The sequence below is a fragment of the Necator americanus genome, chromosome V, assembly GCF_031761385.1.
Source record: "Necator americanus strain Aroian chromosome V, whole genome shotgun sequence".
NCBI classification, from domain to species: Eukaryota; Metazoa; Nematoda; class Chromadorea; order Rhabditida; family Ancylostomatidae; genus Necator; species Necator americanus.
The window spans coordinates 14,145,609-14,164,415 of NC_087375.1; the positions used below are offsets into that span (position 1 = coordinate 14,145,609).

The 18,807-nt window shown below is 41.1% G+C and overlaps 3 protein-coding genes across 4 annotated transcripts; 1 reads left to right on the plus strand and 2 right to left on the minus strand.

Moving 5' to 3' along the window:
* Window positions 1-40: 40 nt before the first annotated feature.
* On the minus strand, window positions 41-4,524 carry RB195_013849 (uncharacterized protein; the record flags this gene model as incomplete). Its single annotated transcript, XM_013449147.2, has 14 exons — window positions 41-106; window positions 253-348; window positions 536-601; window positions 671-751; window positions 968-1,045; window positions 1,371-1,442; window positions 1,535-1,665; window positions 1,823-1,944; window positions 2,684-2,817; window positions 2,870-3,027; window positions 3,385-3,517; window positions 3,627-3,746; window positions 3,807-3,887; window positions 4,504-4,524. 14 exons carry the CDS (start codon window positions 4,522-4,524, stop codon window positions 41-43), a joined length of 1,359 nt encoding a protein of 452 aa, XP_013304601.1.
* A 440-nt stretch (window positions 4,525-4,964) lies between these two features.
* RB195_013850 (uncharacterized protein) lies at window positions 4,965-9,048 on the minus strand (the record flags this gene model as incomplete). Of its 2 annotated transcripts, XM_064203850.1 has the most annotated exons (17): window positions 4,965-5,036; window positions 5,154-5,219; window positions 5,417-5,527; window positions 5,589-5,697; window positions 5,778-6,040; window positions 6,250-6,450; window positions 6,515-6,598; window positions 6,651-6,806; window positions 6,891-6,993; window positions 7,056-7,180; window positions 7,300-7,389; window positions 7,441-7,563; window positions 7,623-7,727; window positions 8,020-8,178; window positions 8,247-8,327; window positions 8,479-8,506; window positions 8,954-9,048. In XM_064203850.1, the coding sequence occupies 17 exons, from the start codon at window positions 9,046-9,048 to the stop codon at window positions 4,965-4,967; spliced, it is 1,971 nt and encodes a 656-aa protein (XP_064059730.1). The 2 variants fall into 2 exon arrangements, with proteins under 2 accessions (XP_064059730.1, XP_064059731.1); XM_064203849.1 differs by lacking the exons at window positions 8,479-8,506; window positions 8,954-9,048 and having other exon boundaries at window positions 8,247-8,324.
* A 2,702-nt stretch (window positions 9,049-11,750) lies between these two features.
* Window positions 11,751-18,699, plus strand: RB195_013851 (uncharacterized protein; the record flags this gene model as incomplete). Its single annotated transcript, XM_064203851.1, has 8 exons — window positions 11,751-11,857; window positions 12,217-12,324; window positions 12,472-12,580; window positions 13,572-13,639; window positions 13,722-13,849; window positions 16,408-16,478; window positions 16,663-16,791; window positions 18,625-18,699. 8 exons carry the CDS (start codon window positions 11,751-11,753, stop codon window positions 18,697-18,699), a joined length of 795 nt encoding a protein of 264 aa, XP_064059732.1.
* Window positions 18,700-18,807: the final 108 nt, after the last annotated feature.

An 18,807-nucleotide genomic window follows, 5' to 3' on the forward strand; every position in this document is an offset into this window, starting at 1 on the left:
GAATATCATATTTAAAAACAAACTCCCGCATTTGATGAGGTCAACTTGCAGCAGTTTCCCCAGCGAGTTCTTCTTGCAAAGTTTCGAGGTCTCCATAGTTTTCTACCTTGAAAAAGATAAGTGTACTACCATGAACATGAAACGAAAAATGTGTCAGGCACGAAACGCTTGTGCAATCCTGTCTACAAAAAGGAAATAAGTCACTGTTATAGTATATCGAAATTGCAATAAACACAATGTTGAACACCTTACTTTCATGTCATTCAAGCCCAGCTCATCGTTTTGTTCAAATGTCCGCTCATAGAATTCTTTCGTCAGACGAGGATCTTCGAGTGGTGCATTCAAACTCTGGATTTGATTTTCAAAAATATTGTTGGAAATCTATGTAATTAAAAGTTTTACAGGATACCGGTTTTCACCAGGAAAATACGAAAATTGTGTGCCATTGAAAGGCATTGGTTTCAATTTTTGGAGTGAACAGAGGAAAGCTAATAATGAGAAACCACCCAAATCATATCAAAACACCTGCACCAACCTGAATATAGCTATTGCCAGCGGGGTCATCCAAAACCAAAGTTACAACTTTCTTCAAGGAAAGAATCTGGAAATATAGTGGCCTGGATAAGTTTGTGCATGTTGTATTAGAAATAAGAGATCTATAAATACTTACATCATCAAACTCCTCCATCAATTTTACTATTTGACTTCGCTCGTTGCTCGATGCACTGTCACCCATAAAGAATGATGATTGCTGGAAACTGATGGAACTCTAATTTTAGCAGAAAATTTTTGGAGCTGGCTTGGTTGTCAGTTAAGATCAGGTTTAAAATGCTCGATCTCTACCTATTATTAATTAAGAAAGCTTAGATGGTTTCCAACAACTGTTGCCCATTGTAATTTTTCCGTGTTATGAGGATTTGAATCATATTATTTTTGTAATGGTAATGATACTAAAAAACCAACGTACGGTGGATAACTGGTCGCGAGTGGCCGATAAGAGACCTTCAACTGTGGTGAAACGACTGCACAGTGCACCACTTCCAACCTGTATGAATAAAAGCAACAATTTTAAGGAAACCACACTGAGAAAAACCCAACTGCAACGAAGTGTTTCCGAAAGTTATCATTACGCTAAGAAACAAGAAATTAAATGTTGTTCTTGCATTTCAAGGGTTGCTGGCCAATGACTTCTTCATTGGCTTGGCGTTTTCTAAAATAGTAATGATAGCCCTTATATCTTCGTCAGTACTGAACATCTGCTTGAAAAGGAAAGCAAAAAGGCAAAGATCGCTTCTGGGATACAACATTCTAACAAAAAGCCGGACACTTCCCTCAACGACACCTATTAGAAAGAGTGTAATAAATACTACCTCCAAATCAAGTTCAGGAATCCGCATAGAGCATGTATCAGACTTCAGAACGTCTCGAGCTAGGTCGACATCCTGCAGACACATATATTCTAAGTAAAAGGACCCTAATGATTGTGAGAACGAAGCAGAAATGTTGGAAAAATGAGAGAAAGGAAATGACACACTTCCTTGATAGTGATGGATAGGCGGCACCCTTGTTCCTTGATAGGACCACCGCTTTTCACTTCATTCGTCTTGTGACCACAGTTCTCGCATGCCAACGCCATGATAATGACGGTTTGGAAGTAAGGAATATCTAATGAATACCGACAATACCGACATGAAGAAGATAACTGGTGAGTACAGTTTTATTTCTGAGCAAATTTCAAGAAATTGAGGAACTAAATTTTTTCTACATTCGACTGACATATTCCAAAAGGAAAAGGTGCGTCGGTAGCAGAATTTGAACACACCTGTCGGCTTCATCAACACTTCTGTATGTGCTCCACAATTGGGACAATCTACGGGAAAATGAAGGACCTCTTTTTTAACATCGTCATAAGACTTCCATTCTGGAGCACGCTCGTCATCTTCTCTAAATTCTTTCGCTATCTTTTTATTTTTCGCTATTTCGCTATTACTCATTAAGGACATATTTTATCTTCCAACCATTCCTAGCAATATGTTCTCCTGACGAGCTATGACAACTGAAATATAATAAGTAATTTTCGAGAACCATTTGGGCTTAAAGCCATCACCCCGCGAATCTGGGGTGGTACGGGTTTCAGCCGGCAGCCCCATACGGGGTCCGTAGATTGTGGGAAGAGGGTGATTCCGTTCATCTCTCCTTGCATCAGTGTAAACGGACGACCCCGGAACTGTTTCTTACGACCGTTTCTGTTGCAATGCGCAACCCTTACGCCCTGCGAATCGTCTAAATAGGTTTTCGACGAATCGCAGGGGGTTGGGGGGCGAGGGCGCAAGAGGCGCGCTGCAATAGAAGACGTCGTAAGAAATAGTTTCGGGGTCGTCCGTTTACATTGATACAGGGAGAGATGAACGGAATCACTCTCTTCCCCACAATCTACGACCACGTATAGCCATTACCCACCTGAAACCCTTATTACGATAGATTCGTGGAATGATGCTTTTAAGGCCCTAGTTGTAAAAGAACTGCTGGAACATCGAAATAGATTAAATAAATTTGCGAGTACGTGTGAGATTACTAGACAGAAAAAAACACGGCAAACGTATAAAAGTAATGTACAAACAATCCTGTAGACGTTTTTATGAAGTAAGATTAGTACTCACAATTAGGAAAATGAAGTACTTACAGATCATCATCGGTTAGTCCAAGAAGTTTCCTTTCTTCAATATTCCTATGATAGTGCGAAACAATGCAACGTGGGTCAACATGACGAGGATCAGGATTTTGAATAAAACAGTTCCCAGTTGGATCGTGCAGTTTCTAAAGATGAACAACTCGACTCTAAGAAAGAATATCAAATGAACAATATTACCAGAGTCCACTTCTCAGTCAGTTCAATGCATTTTTGAAGCTTAACAAGGAAGTCGTCTATTTTAATAGCACCTTCAGGGTCCATCTTTCTTCGTGTATCCTGGCCTTGTGATAGACCGGTATGCACTCGCTCTAGCACTCCTTCTACAGTTGTAACTTCTGAAATGCGGAAATCAGCAACGAAGAAAAGCATGGGAGAGTAAACAACAGTAGTAAAGAAGTATTCCATCCAAACAAATAATAATTGCTGGACCAGAAATGCCATAAGTGTGGACAGAGAAGAATCACGACTCTTTGTGCTCAAACACAAAATTCTGCAGAAAGGACAAGAAAAGGATGGTGACTTCGCACCCAAATAATAATGGTGAACAAAACAATAATTTACAAAGGCCTTTCAAAAAACAATAATCGTGGATGACTTCACTCACTATCGATGAATTACTAAATCTGAATCCAAAGAAAAAATAGTGGGCAACACACGTTCAGCGACCAGTGGAACCTAGAAGAAAAAACTACCTCCCGGTTGTGTTTTAGCAGGAATCACAAGTTCGAGCTCTGGAACTTCTATTGAAGCATACTCGGATTTCACTAGCTGTCGGCGGAGATCATCTTCCTCCGAAACTCGGAGAACAATTTCGGTTCCATGTTCCTGCAGATGGATAAAAGAGGGAAATGACTAACGGAAAAGATAGAGGACTCAACTGAAACACACATTAAACTCATGAGTAAACAAGTTACAGCTGACCATAACCTTATACCTGCACGGCTTCCCCACTTTGAATTTCGTTGTTCCTGAAGCCACAATGAGGACATTCAAATGACATTACGATAATGGATTTGTAGTACGGAATTGAAGTACACAAAAGACGAGTAACACCCTGAGAAAATCAACTCAAGCCTGTTCTGCAAGCGTATATTTTATCGATTTGAATACTCACATTCTGTTCACAGTTCATGCAAAGAGATTCGATTTCAACCGGTGTAACCTCAGGAGCATCGCCGATGAGAGCGTTTCTGATCTGGTGAAAACACAACAAAGATAAAAATAAACAGAAATAAACTAGAACTCTAGAAGTAATAAATAGAAATAAACTGTATGCATGTGTTCCGCTGCACCTAATCTGTACAAATATTTTAAACTTGAAACATCATTTTCCTCTCTAATCTTTCATGAGAAAACACTAAAATTAAAATTCGCATACCGCAGTTACCACATGCTAAAGGCCCCACCCCATGAACCTGCAGTGGTATGGGTTTCTGGTGGGCTATGCCTGTGCGGAGTCATAGATTGTGGGGAAGAGGGTGATTCCGTCCATTTCTTCCTAATTGTCGTAAAAAACGGCGCGGAAGATGCGTGCACAATTCTGGCGCGCTCCGATAGAACTTGTAGAAAATAGCGTACTGGAACGCTCGAAGCCTCATCTTCCGCGCTAGTTTTTACGTCGATTAGGAAGAAATGAGTGGGATCACATCCGTTTCTGCAACCTACGATCCCGTGTAGTCTTTGACCATCAGAAATCCATATCACGTCAGATTCGTGGGGTGATGCCGTTAACGAAGGACAATGTAGGACGCAAAAGTGTGTGAGCATTGTGCAGCAGGTGACTCCGATGAACGTTCTCAAACAAAACTTACATCTTCAGCATTTCCAGCCATTCTTATTTCAAGGACGGTCTGTTGGAGATCAATCTATTTCTGCAAAACAAATAATTCTCATGCAGTAATTCGCATGATAGCTATGTCGAATGAAATAAAAAGTAGTCGGAGTGCGATATTGATTCTTTTTAAAAAACATATTATGAAACGCTTTCAATAAAGTTACTGATACAAACAGAATAAAGATGTCATACCCATCATCCAGAACCTCAAACATTATCTCCATCATTTTGAATTTTTTTTTCTGCACTTTTCCATTCGCGCACAGCAAATCGTCAAAGTGTGAGAAATATTTTAATATAGATCAATGACATCACTCCTAGTTCAATTAATATAAAACGATAGCTGACACCTTTATTATTGAAGAGAAAAGACAAGACAGCGGACACAACAAATACATAATATAAAAACAAGCAATTGTAATAATAGTACTACAACAACTAAAATTTGAAGTCCTTGTATTTCTTGCTCTGATGAGAGGTTTTCTTTTGCTCCTGAGCTTTCCTTTTGCGCTGTAATTACACGTGTTAAAACCACATGACCCAAACTCAGAAGACTTCTGGCATGACAACTCAAGTCTTCCTAACAATTGAATTTGCTGGCTATAGAGCAGAAACGCAAAATCTCACATTCTGTCCAGCAGCATGTTCTGCGACCATGTCTGACAGATCCTCTCTGTCGTCTCCCGCTCGCGTCTGTAACGAAGTGTAGGAAAAGTTTAGTTTTATACCAAAGTAATTAGCATTTGGAAGTTTTCAATAATCGATGCAAAATATCTGTGAGAGATTAGTGCACGAAAATGCAACACTTAAGCATATTAAAATGAACCTCTTTGACAGTACTTCCACCACTTTATAGATCAAAGTTATTTTCCAGAGCAAAAAAGACATACCTGCTTTCTGAGCTGTTCGTCATATTTCTCCTGTAGTTTTCCTTGGTCAAGGTCAATGGCGTCAGGATCCAGTGAAACTTCCACTCCCCCATCGGTCACCGCCACTTTTTTCTGGAAACATGCAGGCGTATAAACCAATCAAAGAAAGAACTATGTAATATGTAAAACACACAGATAGATCATAAACATGAGTAGACGCCATCATCTGTCCACCAATTCTATCAACTCGTTTTTCGGGAAGAATATGATACGCAGCAGCTGGAGTGTCCGCTCCTGCCAAACTAAAACGAAACAGCTTTAATTCAGTTCTATTTAACTTCGAAATATTTTCAAAGTCTTCGTTTTTAAAACATGCACTTACCTCTCCTCTATTCGCCTACCCTTACGCAGTTCTATGGTATCGGGGGTTTCCAATCCAGTGACTCCTGTTGTGATTCCGCTAGGTGTCGCCATTCCCTCGGTCATTGGTGTTGCAATGCCATCAATACCACTCGTAACACCTCCAGCGGCTTCTTCTTCTTCTTCAGGTTCACTTTCCTCGTCCGAGTCTTCGTCCGAACCAATTTCTCCCCAATACCTACGCTCAATGCGTGTTTCGTCTTCAGGTTCAACCTGACTCGTTGGCTGGAAAGAGCTCAATCACTACAAATTGGCCAAAAATGAGCAGGAGAAGAACTGCAAATAAAGTAATTCGGGGCAAATAAAAGCACTCACTGTTGAAACTGAAACTCAGAAACACATATTCAAAAAGGTTCTATTATGGAAAATTCCATAAGCAAAGTCTCTCTGAGGAAGCAAAGTCAACTGTAGTCTAATATATGAAAAGGGCTTACCTCTTGCCCAAACACATCACCATAAAGTGGTTTTCCATAATCATCAACAGGCGGTTTGCCCCATCCTCCTGCGTGATATCCGAAAGCACACCCCTCGGGTATGGGTGCATTCAATCCAGCGATGCGAAGATTTGGATAACTCGGAGGAGGACCGTACCGCTGCATAGCAATGAGCCAAGGAGGAGGAAATTTATGAGCGTTCTGTAGAAAATGAGACGTTGAAGGCGATAATATACTAGAGATCGCTGAAAAGCATTAAACTTACTGGGCCAACTGGCATGCCAAGAGCAATACGGAGATCGTCGGAAAGGTTTCCAGGTTTCTTATCTTTCATAAGTGTTTCTACTTCCTAGAATTACTGAGTGAGAAAATATCTTTTGTGAAAATAGTATCACAAGTACCTTCCCCTCATAATATAGCTCTCCCATCATTGTCATTGGTGGCTTCGTCTGCCATTTAAAGAAAGCATCATGTAACTTTTGGTAATCGATGTCGATTTTGCCTAACTTTGGACGAGCTCTCTCACGCATTTTCGATTTGAGATTCTGGTTCTCTTCCTTGAATACAACTAATAAAGTGAGAGGGAAGTGGAAAGAAAGCGAAACAGAATACATGAATGGTGCTTGAGGAGAAAAAGCAACCTTCTCCCATAACGCTTCGCGCATGTCTTGAATCCCAGTCCGTTTGATAAAATCAGGTAACTCAAATGGCGGTCGTTCAAATCCGCGTTTTCCTGAAAGATACCTGCAAGAAGAAACATCTAAAGCTTCCGCACAAATAGGGACAAAATTACTACGAACACTCACTTTCTCTTCGCGTTCCAGTGGCGAGGGACTGGTACTGTGTTGCGGTAAGACTTGAGGGCCACTAACATGAATGGATCTCTCGACGTAACATCTGCCCACTCGACGACATCAGGACGACGCGTAGACTGAAAGAAGTAGACAGGGATTCAAATCCGACTCTAGCACAAATCTACGGTTTCCAAGACATGGTGGTCAGTAACTCAATAGCCGCCTACCTTTGGCTAAAACGAAAACAAATGCTAACCTCTTTCAGTTTTGCAATGCTTGGCTGCATAGCCAAGCGTAGCTTTCTCCTTGACATCCTCTCTGGTTCATTTGGGTCATTCAACTTGTCCTTAAATCTGATGATAATGATGAGAACAGGAAATCAACGACCAAACTGTACATTAATTTCTTCTTGTAGAATCTTTTCTGACATGGAAGCACGATTGTATTCCTCATCCTTTTTATGATCTCTCCCAGAAGAAATAGCTCCATTTGCAGATTCATCTTCTGGATTTGTTTCGATCTAAAAAAATAGTTATCTTAGATACCGTTATGTAGAAGAAGCAGTAAAAAAAATATTGCCTTGAAAGCACTAAATATTGCGGAGAAATACTGATAATTTGGATCGCTCTCGTCCAGCTTCGGCGCTTCTCCAACGTAATCGATTTCCACCTCGAGATCATCAGTCTACAAAGCATGATGCGTGCGGTGTTATTTCTGCTTAAGAAAAATTGGAACAATTGACTGTATTGTGCGATAAAACAATGTTTCAGCACAATTACCCATAAAAATAACCAAGAAACCGTTAAATATAGCAACGTTTAGAAGCCTTTATATTGCACGAGGATTACATCTCAAATATCTCAAACATAAATAAACTAATAACTACGAATAACCAATTATTTCACCGTGATTCGAAAAAGAAGTAGAACGAAAACATAAAACAGATGTGGGAGTCGAGGGCCACAAGTGCACTTACTATATTTTTCGGTCCCATTACTTCACCATCTTGGTGGTCGTCCGGTTTATCTTCCGAAAGAGCAGCAGCATCGTTCGATGCATCATTATCTTCGTTAGCTCCTTTTCGCCGTTTTGAAAGTTTTTTCCTCTTGTTTTTGAGTCGACGTCGCTCAAGTGCCTATATCAATGATGAGAGAAGATAATGCAAAAAAAAAAGACAAAAAGAAGAGGACAACACCCCTATACCTGTTGTTCTTTTTTTGTCAAAGTCTTTAGTGCTTCAGACTCCTCGTCAGAGCTGAATCCCTCATCAGGTGAGACCATAACCTCAACAAAAAAACCTTCAATCCAGGTAATAGCAAATGAAGCCAATCGAAAAAAACAAACAAAATAGTCATAATAATACATAATATTATTCAGAAAAGCCCCTACAAAAAAGATTATGAATGCCAAAAAGAACCACTGAAGAAATACCCACAGTGGCTGGCGCGCAAAATATGAACCGACTTTAAGACGTCAAATAAAATGTTTGAGGTTCACTCATCCTGCTAGCGCGGAAACTGTTATACCATAAAGATATAGGACCGGAAAAGAAATCTAGAAGGGTAAGTAAGTGTGCATTTTGTAGAGAAAAGCGAAAGGCGTGGAACCACCGTCTCTAGAGTTGTTCCGGTTCTTTTTTGAATGTTAGTTCAGAAAAGGCTGGAATTCTGATAAATTTCCCGACTTCTCAACTAACGGAAGGTAATACAAAAAAAAAACGCTAGTAGGAAAACTTTTTCGCTATAAGATATAACATATAACAGGTTTCGAGTCTTCCCCAATCATTTATTCAAACACTATGCGACTTTATTTCAAAGAGAAGTATCGAATATGACTCCTGGCGACCCACTTTTGCTCCCATCACCTCTTACGAACATTCCGATGGGAAAATCTCGCACGCTTCACCCTACTCAAGACACATCCCTCCATTCAATTGCATGGGAAGTTGACAATCATCAGCTGGGTGGGTGCATGCTGTTGTTTTACCCACAGGGAGCCCAGTCATTAACATCACAGTTCGAATCCGGGATGTCCGTTTGGTTTCCTCTGCGGTTCTATACATCCCATTACCGAGAAGTAGCTGTATTAGTGACCTCCCGCACCATCGTATTTCGTTCTGCTAGCTATGTTCTCCCAGCAGTGGTGAGAATACCGACGGAATTCATGCAGCGGCGATAAAGCACACTCATTCTGAGAATCGTCGTTGTCGTGGAAAGGGGGTAACACAACCTTTGACCTACCTTTAGGATGCCAACTGAGTTCACAGCTGCGCGGTTTGACGGCTCGGCGGTTATGGAACGCCCACACCTGAATGCTCAATAACTACCAAACTGCAGAACCGACAGACCGTCAGCCTTGGACTCTGTTGCAAGCGTTAGGTAATCGAGTATGGAGTAGCAGGAAGGTCGCTTTGTTTACTTAATTTCCAGCTTCATCGTCCTTCGTTACGGTACCTGTAAGCAGCTGCAAACTCCTCTCACGATTGCTGCCAAGCCACTGCCTCTGTTCGATTTTTATCAGATGCATTCGCTCCCTTTTTCAGTGTTGCAGAGTCCCACCAGTCCCCGTGAAATACGCGCGCGCGTTCAATTGATGAATATCGAGCAGGGGCAGAGTCTTATCTAAATCTAATTGAAGGCATCACCCCGCGAATCTGAGGTGGTACGGATTTCAGGTGGAGTATTCGTATACGGCATAGTAGATTATGGAGAGGGGGGTGATTCCGTCCATTTCTTCCTAATTGCCATAAAAACTGCCCGGAAGATGCGGCGCGTGCACAAGGCTGGCGCGCTCCAATCGAACTCGTTGCAGAAAGTAGCACGCCGGAGTGCTCGAAGCCGTATCTTCCGGGCCGTTTTTTACGGCAATTAGGAAGAAACGGACGGACTCACCTTTCTCTCCATAATCTACGATCCCGTATACGAATACTCCACCTGAAATCCGTACCACCTCAGACTCGTGGGGTGATGCCTCTAAACGGCTGCGCGAGCGGTCACGTAGCAGCATGCCAGAGTGAAAAGGCATGGAGTATTAGCTTAAGCCATGTTGCAGTTTACTTTTGATTGAAACGGAAGTATTTGGAACTTGAGTAGTGAGTGGAGTGGTCAGCCCCACTTTCGTTGTTTACAGTCACCTAGCACAGGTTCATTAAACTGTTGTTTCTAGAAGTACTTCCTCTACTGTAAGCATAAATGTGTATTAAATGCTTGCTAACTCTCATCTAATGTCTTGCATTGGATGAACATGAGCAGGTCATGCAACATCGTATGTTACTTTTTGCAATATATGTGAAGTTGACACTGTTGGTTAGAACATGACACTGTGACATGTGCCAGCATGTGGTGGAGTTTGGCAGGAATTTCGGTAACTATTACAACTTTCACCCTCCACTAATCTGCTGATAAATAATGTCATCTACTGAGGTCGTCATTCGCTACATCCAAGAATCATTTGCTTTAACTCAATCTCGGTCCTAGAAATACTTCTCTCTTAAGTTTCTTTTTTGTATTTTCAGAAATGTATGAATTGTCATCCCGCCTGCGATTCGTCGGAATTCGGACGAATTGCAGGCGGGGGTGGGGCGCGAAGGTTGCGCCTTGCAAAAGAAACCGCCGTAAAAAATAGTTCCAGGGTCGTCCGTTTAAATTGATACAGGGAGAGGTGGACGGAAACACCCTCTTCCCCACAATCTACGACCCCGTATAGGCATAACCCGCCGGAAACCACTACAACCGATTTGTGGGGTGATGCCTTAAAGTAGGTTTACATGGGCCCGCAGCCAATGACCTCGTAGCAATCGCAACAGGACGAATTTGCAGCTGCCTAAGTTACGGTAATGAAGGGGGATGGGGCAGGAGATATGAGTAGAGCAAACTGCCCTGTATTCACTCTCTACTAGATTATCTAAAGGTTGCCTTAAAGGTTGCATCACTCGCCTTTCGCTCTGTTAACGATTCTCGGACGCGCGTGCGCGTATTGCACCGGCGCTGAACTTTGCGGGCAGCCTGATCAATAGCATCTCATTTCGAATGCTAGTATCTCCTTCCTGTTTTTTGTTTTCTTTCTGACATTATTGTGTATTACACCACTGTTTGTCCGCAACTTGTTGATCTTGTTTTCATGGTCACAGAAATAGACGAGAAGGGCATAATGGAATTTGTAGCGTTCTGGAGTTGAATATCCTCCTTTGAATTGAGGTAGATCGTTATTACCTTGTAATCAGTAGGAGTTCAAGTTTACGGTTCCCATTTTTTCTTTTTCTAATTAATTTCAAGAATTCCTTATGGAGGTGTTCCTCCGACTGACTTTTAGAGTAAGATAATTGGGGCATTTGGTTGCTACCTACAATAAGTTAATGTGGAGTCCTAACCTGTTGAATAGTGACAGACGAACTGAAAGTTATCGAAATTCGTTACAGATCTAGAAAGTAGGACCTCATCTGAAATAACGAGAATTGGATCGTTGGTTTGTATTTTTTGTTTTTGTTACGCAAAGATTGAAGTTGTCATGAAATGATGTTCCTTTTGGAGAAATTTTCCTGTACGGAATTTTCATAGGAAAATGGAGTAGAATTTCCAATATAATATAAGCAGTAAATACCACTGTAAAGTTCTGAGTTTGGATTCCTATGACGGAGATCTTTATCTTTATTTCTTGTCACCGAAGGATTTATAGTTAAATTTTACGAAGTGTTCAGGTAAAATAAAAATGTTCCGGCGCGTACTTTGCCGCGTCGTCACTGCATCCGCGGGAGTACAGCTGTGTGCGGCCGGAGTTGCACTTACTGACAAACAGCTATCCAAGAAGCCTGAGTGGTGCTTTTCTGCTTGCTTGTTTGTTACAAAGTCCTGAAATAAAATCCGAAGTAGCTACAGTTAGTCCCATTTGGAACTCGTAACTATCTTAATTTTTCTTCTGCGATGTTGACAGATAAAACAAAGATCCTAGTGATGGAACAAGATACAATCAGGCCAAAACAAAGTGAAGTGATGCAATCGCGTAAGCGGTAACGTTCGAAGTAGCGCGATGGGATCTGATTCCTCTTCGCAGTCCGGTTGCAGTAGCGAATGTCCCATCGCAGGCACAAATTTTTACGCAATTACATCACAAGTCATTTCGTTTTGATGCATTTCTAGGACATTTAGATTCAAGGATTTGTTTTCGATTTGTTAAGGTACCGGAAGGATGTCCATGCACTGGTGGTTTCGCTCAAAAAACTCGGTCGCCACGGTTTCAACACTTCACCAACCGCCATATCCGAATCATACGAAACACTTAAAAAGTAGATGTGTTTTTGCATATTTTCCACAAGAAAACTTTCTACTGTGATAAATGCTGTTGATAAAACGTCGTACGAATATCTTTTACATATCTCTATTTTCCGCTTCTCCTGTTGAACGGCTTCATCGATTTGTTTCGACTTTTCCAGATATGAAGACCTTGAAAATGTTGAAGTACTATGGCGACTCGCTCGAGGGCTTGTGGAGAAAGCTTTCTTCTGTAAATGTCCGAAGGAGAAAGCTCAGTTACTGCATGAGGTATGGGTTTTGTGCGGGTGAAGTGTTGTTGGGTGGGGGCACTGAATCGCGCTCTTATTTTTTGAAGTGAAGAACTAAGACGGGGTTTTATAGCCTAAGCATGCCTTATATGATCTGTGACATGTAGTTTAAAGCTAGCAGGAGAAAAAAAAGAAGATGTAACTTCCAGAAGTAAGAACGGGATTGAGCGCTCCCCTTCCAACTTCATTTTACCCATTTTGTGCTTGTTGCCTTCATTTCTGGTTTGTAAAGTGGCCTTTATTCGTCATTTTTTTCCATCGAATTAGAACATCCGAATACAATCGCACTCTCTAACGACTCTTCTTTGGGCACTGTCGTTAGGAAGTTTGTACGTCGCGATTATAGGATTGTGTGATTCTATGAACCGTAACTCTCTGGCTGCTATAAAGCCATTGCCCGGGTTATAATACAAAAATTGTAACGCTTCTAATCACGTGAAGCAAAATTATGACCATTGGCCAATTGGTTCTGAAAAGCGCTCTTGGAAAGAGCAAATAAATAAGTGAAGTTTGATAAGATCTTCCAAAGTAAATCAACAATTTAGTTATTTGTTGTTCGGAACTGAATCAATGTATACAAGAAATGTTTCCCCGCCTTCTTTGAACAAGAAACCTAACAAACGACAAATATGTAGCTATTTTCCAGCTGCGCTCAGACGCTGGTCTTTGAAGTGTCAATATGTCTTTTTTGATGGAGTAGTCGTATAATGCCCTTTTTTGTTTTGTTTTTTGACTTGATTTGACTAAATCTGAACATCTATCCGTGGAATAAGGGATTTAAAAGTTGACTCCTCATGTACTGTACCTGAACGCAACTTGGAGGCGGTGCTTGACACATACTATCGCTGATGAAGTCTTTAATCTTACTGTAGTTTTTGATAGTTGAACAACTTGTTTGGACCTCAGAGAGATGTGAAATATTCTCATGACAACAGTTCTAGGGTTTTCATTTCGCTACGTAGCTTTTTTAGGCTAAAGTTTTTGCAAAGAGGGCACTCAGCCTTGAAGGCGATAAGTACTCGGCCGGAGCTCACAAGTGGTAATTTTTATGTTTCTTGCTCCATTTGGTTTTCTAGTCTATGAAATCTATATCTTCTCGCTTTTTTTGTTTTTTGCTTCAGGTACGCTATTATTTTGCAAGGACTGGGAGAGATTGATAAGAAGGCTGACTACTCGGACGAAATTATAAAGCACTTAGGGATGGCTGTAAATTTGGATGAAGAAGATGCATATAGTGTGCACCTTTTAGGTTAGTTAGTTATTTCTTACCAGTCTGAGCGTCCGGCTAAAGCCGGACTTCAGACTTTCTGTGGTGTTTGCTTCGCTTGCCTTCACTGATCAGCGGAAATTTATATTAGTGTTATTAGTTCTATGAAATTGGACTTCTTTATCTCCAACAATCTTTTTTCCTTTCTATATTATAACTAAAAGTCTTCTATCTAAACGCGTCAGTTCTACGTTTGGAGAACATTCGAACTTCAGCTTCAAACACTCCTTTCCAATATATTATAGACAAAATTTAAAAGTATCAAGTATGGGTTTTCCTCCTGTTTTCTATAAACAGTTATCAGAGAATGATGTTTTGGCATAAAATGATATGTAAGACAGCATCCTATTGATAAAGATAAAGATAAGATAGATAGGATATCCACGTCAGATCACATAGACATCTTGCTACTATTTAAGCAGCCGTTTGTATGCGTGTTTCCACTTTCTGAGAATGGCATGCTACAAACTTGGAGCGAACGAAGAAGGAAATAGGCACGCGGAGGAATCATAAAGGTGAAAAGCAAAGCGCGCAGTGGCCACGGCTATGAAACGGCTGCAACCATTTACCTTTTGCGACATGCACACGAAGTTATTGTGCAGCAATCCGACGCCGCGGGACCCGTATTACCCATATTGTCGCACCCCATATTATAGCTATCTGGTGCCGGCGCGCCAGCCTGATGCCGGTGCGGTGGATCCGTCGCAAACCCTTCTATACGTATCTGGCGCCGGAGCACCAATCCGACGCCGGTGGACCCGTCGCACCCCCTTCTATGGGTATCTGGCGCCGGCGCACCAATCCGACGGCTGTGGACCCGTCGCACCCCTTCTAGAGGTATCTGGCGCCGGTGGACCCGTCGCAACCCCCTTTTTGAATTTCGTGACACACACACACACACACACACACACACACACACACACACACACACACACACACACACACACACACACACACACACACACACACACACGTGACAAAATAAACCCGTTATTATATGCCAGTCTGAATGTCCGGCTAAAGCCGGACTTCAGATTTTCGGTGGTTTTAGCTTCGCTGCCCTTCACTAATCAATGGAAGTTAATAGTAGTGGTGTTTTCTGTAAAATTAGATTTGTGTTTTTTTTTTAACAACGCTTTCCTTCTCTTCTTTATATTATAAAGAAGAGAAGGCGAAAGATTACGGAGTTTTCCTTCTAAACGCGTCCATTTTACATTTGGAGAATATTCGACCATCAGTTGCAAACACTCTTTCGATGCCAGAATAATATAGATACAATTTGAAAGCATTAATCGAAGTAAGGGTATTCCTCCTGATTTCCCCCAATAGTTCTAACAGAATGATGTTTTAACATAAAATGATGTGAAAGACATCATTCTACTGATAATGATAACGTTCCACGTCAGATCACATAAACATCTTGCTACTATTTAAGCAACCGTTTGCATGTGTGTTTCCACTTTCTGAGAACGCTACAGACTTGAGGCGAACGAAGAAGGAAATAGGCGCGTGGAGGAGTCACAAAGGTGAAAAGCAAAGCGCCCAGTGGCCACGGCTATGAAACGGCTGCAACCATCTATCTTTTGCGTCATGCACACGAAGTTATTGCGCACCAATCCGACGCCGGTGTACCCGTCTTACACTATTTTATAGCTTTCTGGTGCCGGCACACCAATCCGACGCCGGTGGACCCGTCGCACCCGCTTCTGTAGGTATCTGGCGCCGGTGGACCCGTCGCACCCGCTTCTGTAGGTATCTGGCGCCGGTGGACCCGTCGCACCCCCTTTTTTGAATTTCGTGACTGACACACACACACACACGTGACAGAATAAGCCCGTTATTATATATCATGATCATGATGCTACAAGCTAATGAGTTATTGTATGTCTTTGCGTTTTGATGAGCTGAGAACCAAATCGTCAGTTCTTTCGTTGAATGCTTTTTTTCTGGAATTTTCTTCCTCCCGAATTGGAAGTACAGCTACGCAAGGTGCAACCTAATCTAGGTAGCATTAATTCAACTATTCTGAAGATATACAGTCCTGAAGTTTACCTTTCAATATTGAACTTTGTTACTATACTCGTTGAAAAGTGATTGTTGTAGAGATTGCAAAATGCTTTTGCATGAAAAACTCATCGTACAAAGTGCACTTTAATATGTGCATAGGATTTCTTCGAAAAAAATGCACATTCAAGCGTTTATGCAAGAAAATGTCCAAGTTATCAGAAATATGCAGTTCTTTGTGTGGAGTTTAATTTGTAGGTCAATGGTTGACGTCAAAATCTCATCATCCTCGACTGAATTCCATTCGAAAGTGCTTAAAAGTGAAGTGAACACATCAACATACCAAAGTGAATAAAAAGAGTACACCTCATTTTGCATAGCTAATATCTACTTTCCACTTTTAAGCCAGTAGATTATCTGAATATCTAGTGAATTCTCGTCAAGATAGAAATGCAGGTAAGTGAAATTAGTCTCTGATTATGCTAACTTTTACAGAAATTCAAAAACTCGTTTTCTTCCGTATTTGAGGTATTTAGGAGTTGCCCACTTTTTGAAGAAAAACTATGCAGAAGCATTGTCAGCCTTCGAAAAGGCAGAGAAAGTGAAGGTGAGTGCTCTTGTGTTCCACGGGCTCCTGAAATCTTTAAACGAATTGTCAGGACAAAATTGTGCTTTCGTCGACATTTTTGCTTATTTCTAGTTCGACTTAGGCTAGACATTTCTGAATGGAATGTTTTTTTTTTTTTAAACTAGTGTTGAAGGTAGTATAAAACTGGAGGATATTTGTTAAGGAGAACTTCTCGCCGTGTAATTTGTACTACATGGGTGCAACCTTACTTTCACTGGGAAAGAAGGAAGAAGCAATCAACCATCTAATCGCAGCGTATAAAGCGCATGCTCACAACGAACGCGAGATGAAGGTATATTTTACTTCTTAGCCATTTGGTTTAGAACACTTCTAGAATGATCATACGCTTATTTTTTGAAGTAACAGCGAGAAATATAAGTCTTTCTGATTTTTAGACAATCTAATACCCATTTTTTTCAATTTTGTTTTTTTTTGTCAGTGACCGTGAACCGTTGTGATATGTTTTTCTATTTTACAAGTTTTGTGTGCACCTCTTTATGCGATTTTTTCTTTCTTACAACGAAACTATTCTAATACTGTTCGCAATAATGCTATGCCAGTATGCTCTGATTGCTTCGAGGCCTAACTGGCTCGTACACAGCTATCAGTAAGTGGAAATTGTCTTGCGAATCCTTCCTACTTTGCTTCTTTACATTAAAGTGAAAATTTCTTTAACATTTGCTAACACTTGAGTGACGCTAAGAAAACGTGAATTATGGTTGGGTCACAACGACATGAAGCAGAGACAGTTGAGTAAGCGGTTAGTAGTTGAGTAGTAGGTGAGTAGTACTTGAGCATGGTCCCAACTTGATGGGTGCGTATCGTTAGGTACGCGCAGCCTCCTCGACAACCTACCCTCAGAGGAAACGATCTGCAACGGCTATCGTTAATTGCTCTGCGCAGCAGTTAATAGCGTCAGCAGAGCATTGCGCTGCGTTCGCCTTACGCTCCGCCCGTCACATCGTCCGTTTCCGGCCCTCATCGTCTAATGAGGTGCGGAACATGCCTCGCAGGAGCACGTTATCTCCGGTACTGCTTCTGTACGGAGTATCGATCGTTTACGTATAGAGGATAGGATGAGATACATCGAACGGTTGCTCACGAAATCCCAGAAGTAGAAAATAAATGGTGCTTTCTTTATGTAAAACAAACAAATCGAGACTTTTACAAACTACTGCAGTATCTTACATGACTTAAATAGTCTGTATAAATACAAATATACATCTATATCTTCTACGTAGTTTTTTCAATCACAAATCTACGCCTTTCAGAAACCAGACTCTTGTTCCTACACCTTTTAACTTTTACTTAGGAACGTCCTCAATTTTCAACTTCATTTATGTTTTCTGATGTTGTTTTTTTTTTTCTTGTACAAATCTTCTACATTCTTTCTTCATTTTTAGCATCTTCATTTTGTACGTCTTTTTCCACTTGCTACGTTGGTACCTTTTCGTTCTTTGATCCTTCCTAGAAGTCAATACTATCACTTAATTGCAATACAAACACGGCACATGACCTTAGTGACGTGGTGATTGATGGGCGTGGCTAAGTGATCATAGGTGGACTAAGATATGCCTACTCTGGTGGTACCCTGGTCTACCGACAGCCTCTTCTGCAGGCACTTATTCGGCTGCAGATGATCGGCTGCGGACACCTAACGACCCCACCCCCAACTCGATTCCAACCGCCGTCTTTACCGCACTGCTTCGAGCGCAACTGTCCGTGCTTCATGTCGTTTTGACCCGACTATAGAAAAGTAGTTGCACCCAAATTTTTGCGGTGAAATCACAAGTTTATTGCCGAAAAACGACATATTTGTTGGTTTTATAATTTCCCACCTATAAGAATAAGTGGATGGTGGATGGGCAATTATAGAATCATTGAGCATCTAGTCTCGAACGAGTGGTGCTCAAGATTAAACTGTGGCACAGTTCCTCATATTAACGCAGATGTTTTAAACCAAGCACTAGGTATTATATTTTCGATCGTAGCGCTTTTTTGCATGTTTTTTAGATGTCACCATTAAAGTTTCTCTGCAACAGCCCAATTTCAGTACAATATTTTCTGTTTCTTTTTAATTTTTGAGCACACTTTGTTAGTTCTTCCAGTGCTGCCATCATTTCAGGCTCGCTCGGATGCGAGAGGAATGCTGCTAAAGCTCAAAGTGAAGCAAGAAGATTACGAGATTCAAGAATATTAGTCTGGACATCGAATTATCATTAGCTGATGATGTAAAAGTAGATAGCAAACTATGAAATATTTATTAAATCTATTTTATTGGCAGACTCTCCCTAGTAGAGGCAGTGAG